Source organism: Balaenoptera ricei, chromosome 3 (genome assembly GCF_028023285.1).
Source record: "Balaenoptera ricei isolate mBalRic1 chromosome 3, mBalRic1.hap2, whole genome shotgun sequence".
Taxonomy (NCBI): Eukaryota; Metazoa; Chordata; class Mammalia; order Artiodactyla; family Balaenopteridae; genus Balaenoptera; species Balaenoptera ricei.
In genome coordinates, this window is record NC_082641.1 from 171,348,807 (window position 1) to 171,364,440 (window position 15,634).

General features: G+C 44.5%; 1 protein-coding gene across 11 annotated transcripts in view; it reads left to right on the plus strand.

The window, feature by feature from the left end:
* EPS15L1 (epidermal growth factor receptor pathway substrate 15 like 1) overlaps positions 1 to 15,634 on the plus strand; it is a 102,014-nt gene that overhangs the window by 12,832 nt on the left and 73,548 nt on the right. For 9 of the 11 annotated variants that reach the window (XM_059918195.1, XM_059918184.1, XM_059918192.1 and 6 more), the window contains exons 2-6: positions 10,062 to 10,103; positions 10,302 to 10,391; positions 10,856 to 10,903; positions 12,529 to 12,624; positions 13,340 to 13,402. In XM_059918195.1, coding sequence (XP_059774178.1) covers positions 10,062 to 10,103; positions 10,302 to 10,391; positions 10,856 to 10,903; positions 12,529 to 12,624; positions 13,340 to 13,402 — 339 coding nt within the window. The remainder of the gene's footprint in view (positions 1 to 10,061; positions 10,104 to 10,301; positions 10,392 to 10,855; positions 10,904 to 12,528; positions 12,625 to 13,339; positions 13,403 to 15,634) is intronic. The other 2 variants (XM_059918186.1, XM_059918188.1) reach the window with 2 other exon arrangements.

Consider the following 15,634-nt stretch of genomic DNA (forward strand, 5'->3'; position numbering starts at 1 on the left):
GCCATTCCTGCCTGGTCCTGCGTCCTGTGCAGCGCAGTGTGTTGGAGCAGGAAGGCTGCCTCCAGTGACTTTTGTTCCTTCCTCCCTGCTGTTTCCGGCAGATGGGATTGAGAGTGCTGGACTCCCGGAGCATGGAAGCTTTCACACCTTGATTCTGTGTTCTTCCAGGTGGCGTCTCGCCCTAAACTCCCCCTGCCTGGCTTGTTCACATTGATGCCTCATTGTGTGTCTAAACTTTCAGGTGTGGTTCTCTTGCTCCTTGGTTCTCCTTGTAGGAGAACTCCCCCGTGTCATGTCCCCACTGCAGGCCCTGAGTTCTGCGTGGGTCAGAGGGAGGCCCCACATTCTGGGCCAAATGGCAGGCACACGTCTTCAGCTGGCCTTCGTCATGGCGGTCATTTGGGTCCCTGGGGAGAATCGTGTATCATCCTTCAGATCTCTCTTCTCCTTTCGCGCCTCCTTTTCCCTTTTCTGTCCTATTTACAAAAAGCAGTGTGCGCTAACGTGGATCACTGGAGAACTCAGAAAGCCGGGAGAGGCAACCAGTTCACAGGTAGGAATCACTGTACACATGTGGTGTCCGTCCTGCCAGGTTTAGACCCAAGTGGATGTGATCACTGTGTGCTTACCAGCCAGGTCATAACTGCGTGCTGATTTGGGCCCTCCCTTTTCACTTGAGCAAACAACGTAAACGTTCTGCCTGTGCCATTTTTACCGCTCTGTGGTATTCTGTCCCAAGGAGACACAGCAGTTCATTATTGGCTTAACTAGTTCTTGACTATTTCCAGTCCTTTACTGTCACCTGCAGTCCCGCCCTGAAGAAGGGCAAACTGATCTAACCCTCTTGCCCTTCTGCCTTCCTGCATATCTGATCATTACAGAATCCCAGGAGGAGACCCTAGAGTATCGGGAAGGCCTAAAGAAATTCTGGTTTTTATTATTTGACAAAAGCAAATTCTGGTTTTGTCAAATAATAAAAAGAAAGAAATTATTTGTTAAAGAAATTAACAAATAAATAAATTCTGGTTTTTATTATTTGACAAAAGCACGATCCTGCCAGTGATAAAGCTACTTTTCATTTATCACACTTAAACCTGAAGCAGCTTGTACCATTAAAATCCTTGCCAGAGCAGAAACACATCAAATGTTGGTCTTTAATTATGTAAAATTTTAAGCACACTAAAAGTAGAGGGAAGAGTTTAATGAACTCCCATGTACTCACCACCCGTTCACAACAGATGCCAACGTTTTGCAAATGTCTTTACCCAAGTGTTTTTCATCTTAGAAATCATATTTCAATATGCACTTCTAGTAGCTGAGACTGTTTTCTTTTACATTACCACAGTGCCATACCACAACTTAATTAATATTAATCTGATACCCAGTCCATATTCAAATTTCCCTGATTATCTAAAAATATCACCTTGCGTTTGGTTTTGACATCTCCTGAGTCTTTTTTTTTTTTTTTTTTTTAATTTTGAGGTAATTGTAGATTCACATGGAATTGTTAAAAAACAATGATGCAGAGAGATCCTGTGTATTCTTTATCTGGTTTTCTCCAGTGGTAATATTTTGCAAATCTGTAGGACACCATTCTAACCGAAACATTGACATTGCTACAGTCAGATGCAGAACAGCTCCATCCCCACAGGGATCTCTGTAGTTGCCGTTTTACAGCCACACCCACTTCCCTTTCTGAATTTCCTTTCTGAATCCTTGGCAACCACTAATCTGTTCATTTCTATAATTTCAGCATTTTAATAATGTACAGTGGAATCATACAGTATGTAACCTTTGGAGATTGGCCTTTTTCACTCCGTATAATCCTCTGGAGATTCTCCCGGGTTGTTGTGTATATCCGTAGTTGATTCCTTTTCATAGCCAAGTAGTATTCCATGGTGCTGTGGGACCACGGTTCATTGAAGCAGTTACCCATTGAAGGAGATCTGGCGTGCTTCAGTTTTGGGCGATTATGAATAAAGCTGCACTAAACATTTGAGTACAGGATGTTCTGTGAACTTAAGTCTTCATTTCTCTGGATGAATGCCCAGGACAGTTGCTGGGTCCTGTGATAGTTGCATGTTTAGTTTAGTTTTTTTTTTTAATAGCTGCCAAGCTGTTTTCCAGAGTAGTTGTACCTTTTTACATTCCCACAAGCTCCGTATGAGTGATCCAGTTTCTCTGCATGCTTACCAGTGTCACCAATTCTTTTTTTTTTTTAATAAATTTATTTATTTATTTATTCTTATTTTTGGCCACGTTGGGTCTTCGTTGCTGCGCACAGGCTTTCTCCAGTTGCCGCAAGCGGGAGCTACTCTTCGTTGCGGTGCATGGGCTTCTCTTTGCGGTGGCTTCTCTTGCTGTGGAGCACGGGCTCTAGGCACGCAGGCTTCAGTAGTTGTGGCACATGGGCTCAGTAGTTGTGGCTCGTGGGCTCTAGAGCGCAGACTCAGTAGTTGTGGTGCACGGGTTTAGTTGCTCCGTGGCATGTGGGATCTTCCCGGACCAGGGCTCGAACGTGTGTTCCATGCCTCGGCAGGTGGATTCTTTTGTTTTGTTTTGTTTTGTTTTGGCTGCCTTGGGCGTTGGGTCTTTGTTGCTGCATGCGGGCTTTCTCTAGTTGCGGTGAGAAGGGGCTATTCTTTGTTGTGGTGCGCGGGCTTCTCATTGCAATGGCTTCTCTTGTTGCGGAGCATGGGCTCTACGTGCACGGGCTTCAGTAGTTGTGGCACGTGGGCTCAGTAGTTGTGGCTCACAGGCTCTAGAGCGCAGGCTCAGTAGTTGTGGTGCACGGGCTTAGTTGCTCCGCGGCATGTGGAATCTTCCTGGACCAGGGCTTGAACCCGTGTCCCCTGCATTGGCAGGCGGATTCTTAACCACTGTGCCACCAGGGAAGTCCTGGTGTCACTATTTCTTGTTTTAGCCATTCCAGTAGGTGTGTGGTGGCCTCTCACTGTGGTTTTTCAAGACAATTTTTTTTTTGACTGAAGTATAGTTGATTTATAATGTGTTAGTTTCAGGTATACAGCAAAATGATTCAGTTATATGTGTAACTTTTCAGGTTCTTTTCCATTATCGGTTATTACAGTATATTGAATATAGTTCCCTGTCACAGTGGTTTTTAATTTACATTGCCTAGCTAACGATATGCTAGCCATCTTTTCATGTGCTTATTTGCCATCTGTATATCCTCTTTGGCTAATCGTTCCTTCATGTCTTATGCTCATATTCTCATTGGATTGTTTCCTTTTTTGTTGTTGAGTTTTGAGAGTTCTTTATGTATTGCAGATACTAGTCCTTTGTTGGATATGTGATTGGCAAATACAGTTGACATTTGAACAACACAGGTTTGAACTGCGCAGGTCCACTTATATGTGAATTTTTTCTTTTCTTTTTTCTTTATTTTTAAAAAAATTTTTATTTTATTTTCTTCATTAAATGTGTACTACAGTACTACTTGATCTGAGGTTGGTTGACTCCATAGATGTGGAACTGCAGGTACAGAGGAACTGTGTATGGAGCGCTGACTATAAGTTACACTCGGATTTTTGACTGTGTGGAGGGTAGGCACCCCTAACCCTCACGTTGTTCAAGGGTCAGCTGTATTTCCTTCTAATCTGTAGCTTGTCTCTGCATCCTCTTATCAGGGTCTTTCATAGATCAATCATTTAAAATTTTGATGAGGTCCAGTTTATCAATTTTTTTTTCTTATGAATCAGGCTTTTGGTGGCAAGTCTGAACTCTTTGCCCAGCCCCTGATCCTGAATATTTTCTCCTTTGTTTTTTCCTAAAAGTTTTATAGTTTTACATTTACGTCCATGATCCACTTGGAGTTAATTTTGTAAAAAGTGTGAGACTTAGGTCTCCAGGCTCATTCTCTTCCTCTGGATGGCTAGTTGCTCCAGCGCCATTTGTGGAACAGGCCTCTTTCCTCCTGAGTGGCTTTTGCACCTTTGTCAGAAGTCAGCTGGGCGTATCTTTGTGGGTTTGTTCCTGGGCTCGCTGTTCTGTTCCATGGTTCTACGTGTCTTTCCCTCCATCAGTGCCACACTGTCGTAATTACTGTAGTTTTATAGCAAGCCTTGGAATTGAGTAGACTGATTCCTCCCACTTTATTCTTTTTCAACATTGTTTTAGCTCCTTTGCCTTTCTGTATAAATTTTAGAGTAATCTTATCTGTATCAACAAAGAATCACGTTAAGCCTGCATATCAGGGGCATACACATTTATCACATGTTGTTGCATTGGCCTCCAGAAGGCCATTCCACTCAGTTTATTTTCCCACTGGCAGGGCCCAAGATGTGTTCCCACCTTTGCCAACCCGGCATGGCACCTCTCTTTGACTTTGCCAACCTGATAGCAAACAACTGTCATTTCATTCTATTTTGCAGTACCTAAATTGAACATCTCCCCTAACTTTGCTGCATCTCTTCTTTCAGAATCACCTTTTTCTTATCCTTTGCTCATTTTTAAATTGAGATGTCTTTTTCTTCAGGATTTATGAAAGCTCTTTCTCATATCTCAATTCTCTCGGCAGTGTTCACCTTAGCTCTGGCTTAGAAACTTCTCGTCTGGCAGTTGGAGTGAGCTGTCAGTTTCAGGGAGATTCAGGATGCCCCAGTGTTTGCTGACGCTCTTTGAGTGCTACTGAGTTATGTCCCGGTTTCCTCACCTGCAGAATATGGTCCGGCCTGCCTGGAGGGCTGTGCGCACCGCCATGGTAATGGTTGTGCAAATAGTGAGGGGAACTAACTCTAAGTGGAAGGCGAAATGCAAGGATTATCAAGTGAGCACTTCTCTAGCCTTGTTTTTGCGTCAGCATCTTGCTTTCCAAGGAGGAACTCAGACAGGGATGTCTTTTGGTGTTATGTGCCTAACTTCCTGCAAAACTTGGCAACAGCTTTGAAAAACACAGCCGTTATGGGGTCTCAGTTTTCCTGAGGAAATGTCAGGCTGCACTGGTTTTCAAGTCAGTTCATATGCTTAAGTCAAGTCTTGCACTTTGACCATGTCTGTTGAATAAAATGTACCATGACATAATCACATGTTTTGCCTTTTCTCAGGTGAGCATGCACGGGAGGTTGTGCAGTGGCCCTGTGTCTGGCTCTGTCATGCCTGGGCTATTTTTGCAGGGTGCAGAGTAGGTTAGTGCCACATGGCCTGGGTCTCCTCTGGCTCCGTCACTCCTTGGCTGTGTGACCCTGGGCAAGGTAACCTCAGTCTCCTCACGCATAAATTGGGACGAACAGTAGTACCTGCCCATAGCATTGTTTGGGACAATTAAATGAGGTACAGGATAGAAAATAGTGAGGCTCAGTAAATGTGATCCACTATTTATCAGAACAAGGAATTATACTTTTCTAAAAGTTTTAAAACGAAAATTAATTTGCTTTACAAATGTCATTTTGAAACAAGCAAGGCCAGCAATCATTGCTTTGTTTTGCATAAGAGCTCCTGCCCGTGGATGAAAGCAGGAATCAGAGAGCTGGATGGACTCAATCCTGAGAGGGTTAGGGGTGGCCAGAACCCCAGTCCTCAGGGTTTCCCCTCCAAAGTAGTACTGCTGTGTTCCTCATCTCAAGCTGGTTTTCTCCAGCATTAAAATTGCGTGCACTTGCATGAACTGTGGAGTTTAAAGGCCTCCCAGGAGAAGGATGTGAACTTGTTCCCTGATGTGCTGCCCTCCCTGTCTCCCCATTTGTAGGTTGCCTCTGGGGTGGAGGTTAGAGTGAAGAGGCCACAGGAACTTTTCTTAATATTTTAGGAGACCAACTGAAAGATCAAATTGAAAGTTATATTGAACTTCAATGAACAATTCAGAGTCAAAGATGGCATCTTAGCACAGTGGGCTGGTGGAGGGAACACCCTCCTGGGCCGGCTCTGTCCGTTCTTGAAGCCATCTCAGAGCTGTCTGCAGCCTCTTACACTGAAGGCCTTGTCCCCTGGCCTGTCCCCTTTCTACCTTTGCCGCTGGGCTCGCTTTGGGGTTAGGCAGAGGTGGGCAGCTCTGGTGCCCACTCTCAGCTCTCAGGGGGCTCTGTCCCAGCAGAGCGGCTGCCTGCACCAGCGAGCTGTTTGAGTCCGAGGTCTCTGCCCGTCACGTGGGGACTCGAGGCCTTAGCAGCATTCATCTTCAGCTCTGTTGCAACAGTGTATTGGGCAGCTTGCAGGTGTGACTCTGCTGTCGCCGGGAGGAAGTAGTGTGGTAAGAGGAAGTGCCATTAGATCTGGTGGTGTTCTCCCTTTACTCCCCCTTCTGCTTATGTAGTGCCTGAGGTATGTGTAATTAAATCAGAACCTCTCACTGCTGTCATTGTCCCAGGTTACCCAAATTGATTCCTGTACTTAGAGAGGAATGGGTGAGGCATATTCTGTGGTTTTCCGTTAGTTGTAGGTCATTTGGGATCAACACCTGGCCATAGACTGTCTGTGGGATGAGCCCTTAGCATCGATGGGCCAAGCTTTGGGCCTGCGGCTTCAGAGCCTTTTCTGGACTGTTTGGGGTCTTGTTCCTCCTGATTGTGGATCTAGTTCAGAAGCATTTGGAAAGTTTGAGGCAATTAACCATCTATGCTCCAAATATTGTAACTTTTTTTCATTGGAATAGTAGTAGCTTGGAAACCTCTCCCTTGCTTACCGTGAGATCTTAAAAAAATCCCACTGGAAATGCATTTCAGACCCGTGCCTCTCTGATTGCTGGCAGGAAGGGGACCTTTGTCAAGGTGGGGGTCCCTGTGGTCTGTGCGTTCCATTTCCATGAGCCAGGGCACAGGATGTGCTATCTAGACCCAGCACGGTTACCTTTACTGATGACAAACAGCCTGCCTGACTTTGCTTCCTCTGTCAGCCTTACTCCTCCGGGGAGATGTGTTTTGAAAGCATGCAGAGCTTTTTTTTTTTTTAACTGGTTAATTATTTTAAATTGAGGTTATAGTTGACATATAACATTATATTAGTTTCAGGTGTACGATGTAATGATTTGCTATTTATACACATTGTGAAATGATCACAATACTTAACATGCATCACCACATGGTTATAAAATCTCTTTTCTTGTGATGAGAACTTTTAAGATCTACTCTTAGCAACTTTCAGTATACAGTACAGTATTATTGACTATATTAACCATGCAGTACATTATATCTCATGACTTACTTATTTTATAACTGGAAGTTTGCACCTTTTGACCACCTTCACCCATTTCGCCTACCCCCTATTCCCATCTCCGGCAACCACCCATCTGTTCTCTGTATCTGTGAGTTTGGTTTTTTGGTTTTGTTTTTTAGATTCCACATATAAGTGAGATCATCCAGTATTTGCCTTTCCCTGTTAAACTTATTTCACTTAGCATAATGTCTTCAGGGTTATTCACATTGTCACAAATGACAAGATTTCCTTCTTTTTAATGACTGAACAGTATTCCTCTGTGTGCATGAGTGTGTGTGTGTGTGTACACACCATATTTTCTTTTTCCGTTCATCCATTGATGAGTAAATATTTAGGTTGCTTTCATGCTTGGCTATTGTAAATAATGCTGCAGTGAACATGGAGTTGTTGTTTGTTCGTTTTTCTTAGTGTTTTCGTTTCCTTTGGATAAATACCCAGAAGTGAAATTGCTGGATCATATGGTAGTTCTGTTTTTAATTTTTTGAGGGACCTCCATACTGTTTTTCATAGCAGCTGCACCCGTTTACATTTCCACCAACAGTGTGCAAGGGTTCCCTTTTCTCCACGCCCTCTCCAACACTTTGTTATTTCTTATCTTTTTGATGCTAGCCATTCTAACAGGTGTGAGGTGAGATATTGTAGTTTTGATTTGCATTTCCCTGATGATTAGTGATGTTGAGCATCTTTTCACATACCTGTTGGCCATCTGTATGTCTTCTTTGGAAAAACGTCTATTCAGATCCTCTGCCTATTTTTTAATTGGGTTGTTTGGTTTTTTGCTATTGAGTTGTATGAGTTCATGTGGGGTTTTAAACCCTGGAGATCAAACAGGGTGTGATGGTGGACATTGCCATCTAAGTCATATGAAGCTAAGGGCGACATCCTCCCCCAGGACGGTATACACAAGGGCCCAGGGCAGGAGGAACCCTCCCGCTAGGGAGCTGCTGTAGCTGTACATTTAGCTCTTTTTTTTTTTGGCTGAGCCGTGCGGCTTACAGGATCTTAGTACGGCAGTGAAAGCGCAGAGTCCTAACAACTGGACCGCCAGGGAATTCCCCACTTAGCTCTCATTTCTTCTTATTGGTGTTGTTGCCTTTTCTTTCTCAAGCCATTGGCCTTTACCCTCCTTTCTTGCTTTTTCACATTGTTCTGCCTAGCTTTTTAGCTTTTTCTGCCTTTTCAGGATTTCCCTCTTTCTTTTCCCCTTTTTCTTTTTTTTTGACTTTCCTCTGCCGCCTTTCAGATCTTTTTGCTCTTTTCCTTCTGTTTTCCTTCTCTCTTGCTGGTGTTCTTGTACTTTCGCTTCTTTCTGTGTTTGCAGGTGTTGGCATCCTCCAGAGGAGCTGACCGTAATCTGGGCATTATTTTTAACCTGAAATGACTTTTTACAGCACAGCAGGATGCAAGTGTTTGGCTGGTTCAAATCAGTGATTGTAACTGAAGGGAACCCGCCTCCCCCCAGTTTTATTCATTATGAAAAGTCGCACAACAGCATTCAAAGACGTTTAAAATAAACATTGTCATCCCACCTCTCATCTGGTACTCATTTTTCCTGGCATTTCTTCTCTTTACCTGTTTACACACCAGTTCTTCCATACGATTAAGCATAATCGTGTCTTTTTTTTTTTTTTTTAATGCATTTTAAATTTATTTATTTATTTATTTATGGCTGTGTTGGGTCTTCGTTTCTGTGCGAGGGTTTTCTCTAGTTGTGGCAAGCGGGGGCCACTCTTCATCGCGGTGCGCGGGCCTCTCACCATCGTGGCCTCTCTTGTTGCGGAGCACAAGCTCCAGACGCGCAGGCTCAGTAGTTGTGGCTCACGGTCCTAGTTGCTCCGCGGCATGTGGGATCTTCCCAGACCAGGGCACGAACCCGTGTCCCCTGCACTGGCAGGCAGATTCTCAACCACTGCGCCACCAGGGAAGCCCCATAATGGTGTCTTCTTCACTTTTCTTGCTCACTAAATCAACGGCAAGTTTGCCATGTCCTGCTTTTTTCCCTTCATACGGTAAAAGACCAACATGTGTAAGCCTTTACAGCTAACATCTTAGTGGCTGCTGAATTCCTCCCCCTGCTGGCATACACCTGCAGATCCCCTCCACTGGGGGAGATCCCCGCCACTGGTGGGCGGCTCGCTGAGGTTGGGAAGAGAGACCGTGGACACGGTGGGATGTGTGAGGGTTTGGCCGCCAACCAGGCTGAATCCAGGCGTGGCCTCAGTTTGCCGCTTGATCCTAGACCGGGTGGTTACCTTCTCTGAACAGCGACATCTTGGGGAATCTGGAATGTCTGGAACATGGAGTGTCTTCGGTTCCAAGCGGAGGATTTTGAACTTCCTGCCTGTCATTGTGGGAGCAGTCACTGGCCAGCTCTCTCCTGACAGCCGGGGCTGGTCAGTGGTTTTTGCACAGCCCTTGGGTGGGTGGCTGGTGGAGGACGAGATGGGTGGGGACGAGACCTGGAGTGGGGAAACCAGTCTGAAGCTTCTGTGACTGGTGATTCATGATGATGTGCAGAAGCTCCTGTTCTGGTTCTGGAGCCAGAGAACAATCTCAAAGGATAAGGGTGTCTTTTCCCTCTGAGCTCCTGGACGCACCGAAATCCCATCGGTCAGTGAATGGAAAACGACTCTGGGCTGCTGTTCCTTCCTGAACGACTGTGTTGTTTGTGTTGGAATCGGGACTTATTTAAGAGCATTAACATTTCCTTTTTCTAAATCGAGAAAGTGTGTTATCTCTGAAAATAAACTACAGTCCACGTATAGAGGACGTTTAAAGTGCATAAATTTTGATTTTCATTTTTGTGTATTTTGGTGATAACAGAATTGAGGGACACTTTTTTTTAGAAGGGTTTTGTGTCCACCTTTGACCAATATCTGTGGTTTTGTTTACAGATTTCCACTGGAAATCCATTATATGAATCTTATTACAAGCAGGTAAGTTTTCACTAGTGTCTTTTTGGATTGAAATTAGAGTGAGTGACTCAGAGACCACAGCTGTGAATTGCAGCCCAGTAAGGCCTTTCGTCCCTTTCTGTTTCCAAATTATCAGCTAGCAGCCAGTGTCAGGGGTAATGTTTTTACCTGCTGCTCCGTTGCTGAAGCCTTGTCTCAAGTGTTGCTCCCCAATTCCAGGTAGACCCAGCATACACAGGGCGAGTTGGGGCGAGTGAAGCTGCACTTTTTCTAAAGAAGTCTGGGCTCTCAGACATTATCCTTGGGAAGGTATGTGATGAATGATAGCGATTTCTGTGGCCGCCCTCAGGGCTCCCCCGGCAGGTGAAGGCCAGCCTGTGCAGACCCCTCTTCATGCGGTCTGTACTCCCCTTGGAAGTGGGCTGGCCATTGCGAGCCTCTCAGGGCTGTAATTGGTAGATCCAAGTGCTCTGATGGCTACTGCCACCCTTTGCTTGAATAGCAGACAAGAAGCCTGAGTGCTCTCGGGATCTTGATAGCTATGGATTTATGTTGGCCTCGGAGCCAGGTGTACCTGGGTGTTCTCCGGGCTCTGCCACTGACCGCTGTGTGCCCCTGGGGGGAGGGAGGGGCGAAGGCTATTCACCTGTTCTGAGTCTGTGGCTGCTGTGGCGTATACATAAGGCCCGCATGTAGCGATGGTGGCTTCTGTTTTGTGATTAAACGGGCAATGATCCGCAGTCGCACTCACGAGCATTTTTGTGTTTCCACAGATATGGGACTTGGCCGACCCAGAAGGTAAAGGGTTCTTGGACAAACAGGTATATACACGTATACACAGAGCAAGTGGAGGGGCTGGGCCAGAGCCCCCAGGCCGGGTCACCTCTGCACTTCCTTCCTCGTTGTCTCCACTGACAAGTATTACTAGTCATAAGTGCGGACATCAAACTGTTAAAATGGGAAGGTTTCATTTTGAAATAAAGGTCTTTTGAACTCTTGGAGCCATCTTTCATGGTTAGCGTATCTGTTAATATTTTGTGTGCTTACAAGCAGTTGAAATGTTTTCAAAACGTTTTATTTTGAAATAACTTCAGACTCTCATGGAAGTTGCAAAAAATAGTTCAGTGAGTTCCCGTGTATCATTTCCCAGCTCTCACCAAAGCACACTGCTCAGAAGCCTGACTCAGAGCTGACCAGTTTTATTGATACCTGCACTTTCTTGTGGCTTTTGTTTCTGTCGTATATAGTTCTATGTAATTTCATCACTTGCGTAGATTCAAGTAACCATCACAACAGTCAGGATCAGAACATTCTCAGACCCCAGAGTCTCCCTCATGCAGCCCATTGGTAGTCACATCCTGACCCCTGGCAACCACTGGTTCCTTCTCTGACATAATTTTGTCATTTTGAGAATGTTCTATAAATGGAATGTTAGAGTACTTATGATTTTTAAATGGTCGTATTTTAATTTAGTTCAGTCTTTCCCCAAACTATATTCCAAGGGATGTTGTTCCTGGTGTCTCACTGTCTGTGATCCGACCCGTCGGGGAAGCACCGTTAGCTTTTCCTCCCTCGCTTGAGATTCACAGTGCACATCTGTGTGTTAAGGTTCTGAGGATCTTTGTGTAAGAGAGCCCTGTTAACTTGGCTTAATGCAGTTCTTCTAACCTTACTAATGTCCCCGTTTCTCTACACTCTACACGGGCATTCTGTAGACATCAGCTTGAGAAAAGCTGCTCTAGTGCTCATCTCTTTGAAGAAGTTTTTAAAACCATAATTGTGTTTACAGTTTTAAAAAGAGTCCATGTTCTTAGGCCCGTTGATCAGTTTAAAAAAACTAGGTGATGCCACACGAGTCCACTAAGACTGTGGCATGGCCGGTTCTGGGTTAGGAGGAGGGCGAGGAGGAGCCAAGGCCCCTGACGGCCTGGTTCAGGTCCTTTGTCCTTATGTGGGAAGTGAAGTCCACGCCAGGCCATTGGGGAGTAGGGGGGGTGAGTGGGAGATGCTGTGTTCAGTGAGGCCAGGGGGATCCCAGTGAATCGTGAGTGTCAATTCCCAAACAACTGTGTCTATTTCAAACCATTTTTTAAAAGTCAACGCATATTTGAACCATCCTTTAGACCCTTAAACTGCAGTCTGCTACTTTTACAATCTAGCATTTCCTAAATGTTGAGAGCTCATTATTTTTGAAAATACATTTATTTGAAATTTTACAGTGTTCAGAAAGCTATGGGCTAAGTCCATTTTAGCATATTCATTTAAACAGTGCTCCCAGGGTGAGACCAGTTCTGCTCAACACTGTAAGTGACTTGCTCACATGTGGTCTTCCTCGTTGAAGTAAACTGAAATCCCTCTTTCCCCAAAGCCCACTGCTGCAGACAGCTCTGCCACTGCCGCTGCCAGCTGGGTGGGGTTTACGCCTCCCCCTTTTTTGGATTTGCAGGGTTTCTATGTTGCACTGAGACTAGTGGCCTGTGCACAGAGCGGCCACGAAGTTACCTTGAGCAATCTGAATTTGAACATGCCGCCGCCTAAATTTGTAAGTGTCAAAATCCTTCGAGTTCACGTTCTTCTAATATCATCTATTTATCTATGTCTCCATGTTTTCTCTCTCCCTCTTTTTAATTTTTTTTTTTAATTGCAGGGAAGTTTACATAATCTAAAATTAACTGTTTAAAAATGAACAATTGGGTGACATTTAGTGCATTCACAATATTGTGTAACCATCACCTCTATCTGGTCCAGAATATTTTCGTCACCCCAAAAGAAAACTCTACACCCATTAAATAATCATTCCCTATTTCCCCCTCCCCCAACCCTTGGCAGCCACTAATCTGCTTTCTGTCTCTATGCATTTGCCTGTTCTGGACATTTTATAGAGCCATACATCTGGCTTCTTTCACTCAGCATAATGTTTTCGAGGTTCATCCACATTGTAGCATGTGTCAGTACTTCATTCCTTTTCGTTGCCGAATAAGATTGCATTGTGCGGTCTACCCCATTTTGTTTATCCATTCGTCTGTTGGTGGACATAATAATTCATGTACAAGGAATTGTTTGCACACCTGTTTTCAGTTCTTTTGGGTCTATACCTAGGAGTAGAATTGCTGAGTTATATGGTAATTCTGTGTTTAACTTTTTGAGGTTTTCCTCCTTTTTGAAAGCACTTTGAAATGTGTATCCTTATAGTAAACACATCCTCCTGTAGTTGAATTCTGTTCCAGCTACAGTGCAATGTACCTCTTTCTCCTCAGCACGACACCAGCAGCCCTTTGATGGTCACGCCGCCTTCTGCAGAGGCCCATTGGGCTGTGAGGGTAAGTGACCGGGGAAGGCGCCCCTCGGCTGTCTTTCACATGCAGTCGTTTAGCCATTTATGACGTTCAGAACATTTCATAGGATGATAGTATCATCTACTCTGTTTCAGAGTGAGTATGCCACAGAAGTTGGACAAAATACTTTTCCAAATTAGAGTCTTTTCAAAGGCTATCTATCCCCTTTTCCTATAATTGGGTGTTGCCTACTAAGGCAGTTAGCTAAGTTTCAGATGTTGGATTCTGAAATGTTTACAGTTGAAATCTCGTATTTCTGTGCTGCTTGGGTTGGTTAATCAGGATAGAAGGAGAAATTGTGAGAACTCTCAAGCGTGAAGACTTCCAGGATGTCTTCGTAGCTTTCTTCCTTATTTCCAGCCAGTTTATGCGTTATAATTCTTTCCTTTCTGTTGCTCCTATTGCTTTTTGAAAAGCTTCTCTCAACACTTAATGTGTTCGTTTTAAGACAGGATGTTGTGGCTGTAGAGCTGTGTTACTGCTTCTAGAAAGAAAAACGAATGGTGTCTCCTAATAAGTGCGGAATTGACTCCTGAAGGCAACCTGTGTATGGCTTGGAGACAGTCTCCCAGTAATGAGACCTCCTCCCCACTCACTGTGAGCGGGTTGTCACATTTCCTCACTCTTATCTGGCTTAAATACTGACATTAATAGCAGTCCTGCTATGAAATAGACACCCCTCACCCACCCCCCAGCCCCAAGTGCTTTTTTGTCCCTTTTTATGGGGTTGGTGTGTTCCCTCCTTGAAAGGGTTTAGATGGGAGAGGTCCGTGCAGGGACAGGGCAGGAAGAGTCCTCAGGTGACTGAGGGGTCAGGAAGTTGCCTTTGTGAGCAATCAAGCATGTTGCCGCAGTGCCGAAGGATTTCTTTCTCTGTAGTCCAATTGCACGGCGCCTACTTTGAAAAGCAGCTGCTTTGTTGTGAAAAATGGTGCCAAAGGGATCTTATTATTCCTTGAACCATTTTGGCCCCTTTCTGGCAGGGGCTGTGTTGAGGCCTCAAGAGAAGAGCTGGCGGCTGAGGAGCCTGTGAGGCCTTGAAGAGGGGAGTCGGGGCAGGAATGGCACCGTGGTGGGGCAGAGAGCTTTGCAGTCCATTCAGAGAAACGGTGACAAGTGTTAACGTTCTTTTCTGTGGTGGAAGTTCCTGGGCTTCCTGAAGCCTGAGCCAGCGAGTCTGACAGATCCGGGGAGAATTCCACACTCCAGGCGGACGCAGGGAGTTGGGATTCTCAGTGCTTATGGTGACTCGAGTACACAGTGTCTGCTTGTGCTCTGATTTCAGTTTTTTCTTTTTTTTTTTTAATTGTGGTGAAATACACATAATATAAAATTCACTATCTTTTTAAAAAAATTTATTTATTTATTTGTTTTTATTTTTGGCTGTGTTGGGTCTTCGTTGCTGCGCATGGGCTTTCTCTAGGTGAGGCAAGCAGGGGCTACTCTTCGTTGCGGTGTGCGGGCTTCTCATTGTCGTGGCTTCACTTGTTGCAGAGCACGGGCTCTAGAGTGCAGCCTCAGTAGTTGTGGCGCACGGGCTTATTAGTTGCTCCGTGGCATGTGGGATCTTCCCAGCCAGGGATCGAACCCGTGTCCCCTGCATTGGCAGGCGGATTCTTAACCACTACACCACCAGGGAAGCCCTGTATGTCTTCCTTGGAAACATGTCTGTTCAGATCCTCTGCCCATTTTTTAATCAGGTTGTTTTTTGATATTGAGTTGAATGAGTTCTTTGTATATTTTTAGATATTAACCCCTTATCAGATAAATCATTTGTAAATCTCTTCTCCCGTTTGGTAGGCCGCCTTTTCATTTTGTTGGTGGTTTTCTTTGCCGTGCAAAAGCTTTTAAGTTTAATTAGGTCCCATTTCTTTATTTTTGCTTTTGTTTCCTTTGCTTTAGGAGACATCCAAAAAAAATATTGCTATGATTTATGTCAAAGAGTGTTCTGTCTGTGTTTTCTTTTAGGAGTTTTTTGGTTTCTGGTCTTACATTTAGGTCTTTAATCCATTTTGAACTTATTTTTGTATGTGGTGTAAGAAAATGTTCTAATTTCATTCTTTCACATGTAGCTGTCCAGTTTTCCCAACACCACTTATTGAGGACATTGTTGTTTCTCCATTGTCTATTCGCGTCTCCTTTATCTTAGATTAACTGACCATAGTGCATAGGTTTATTTCTGGGCTCTCTGTTCTGTTCCATTGATCTTTGTGTCTG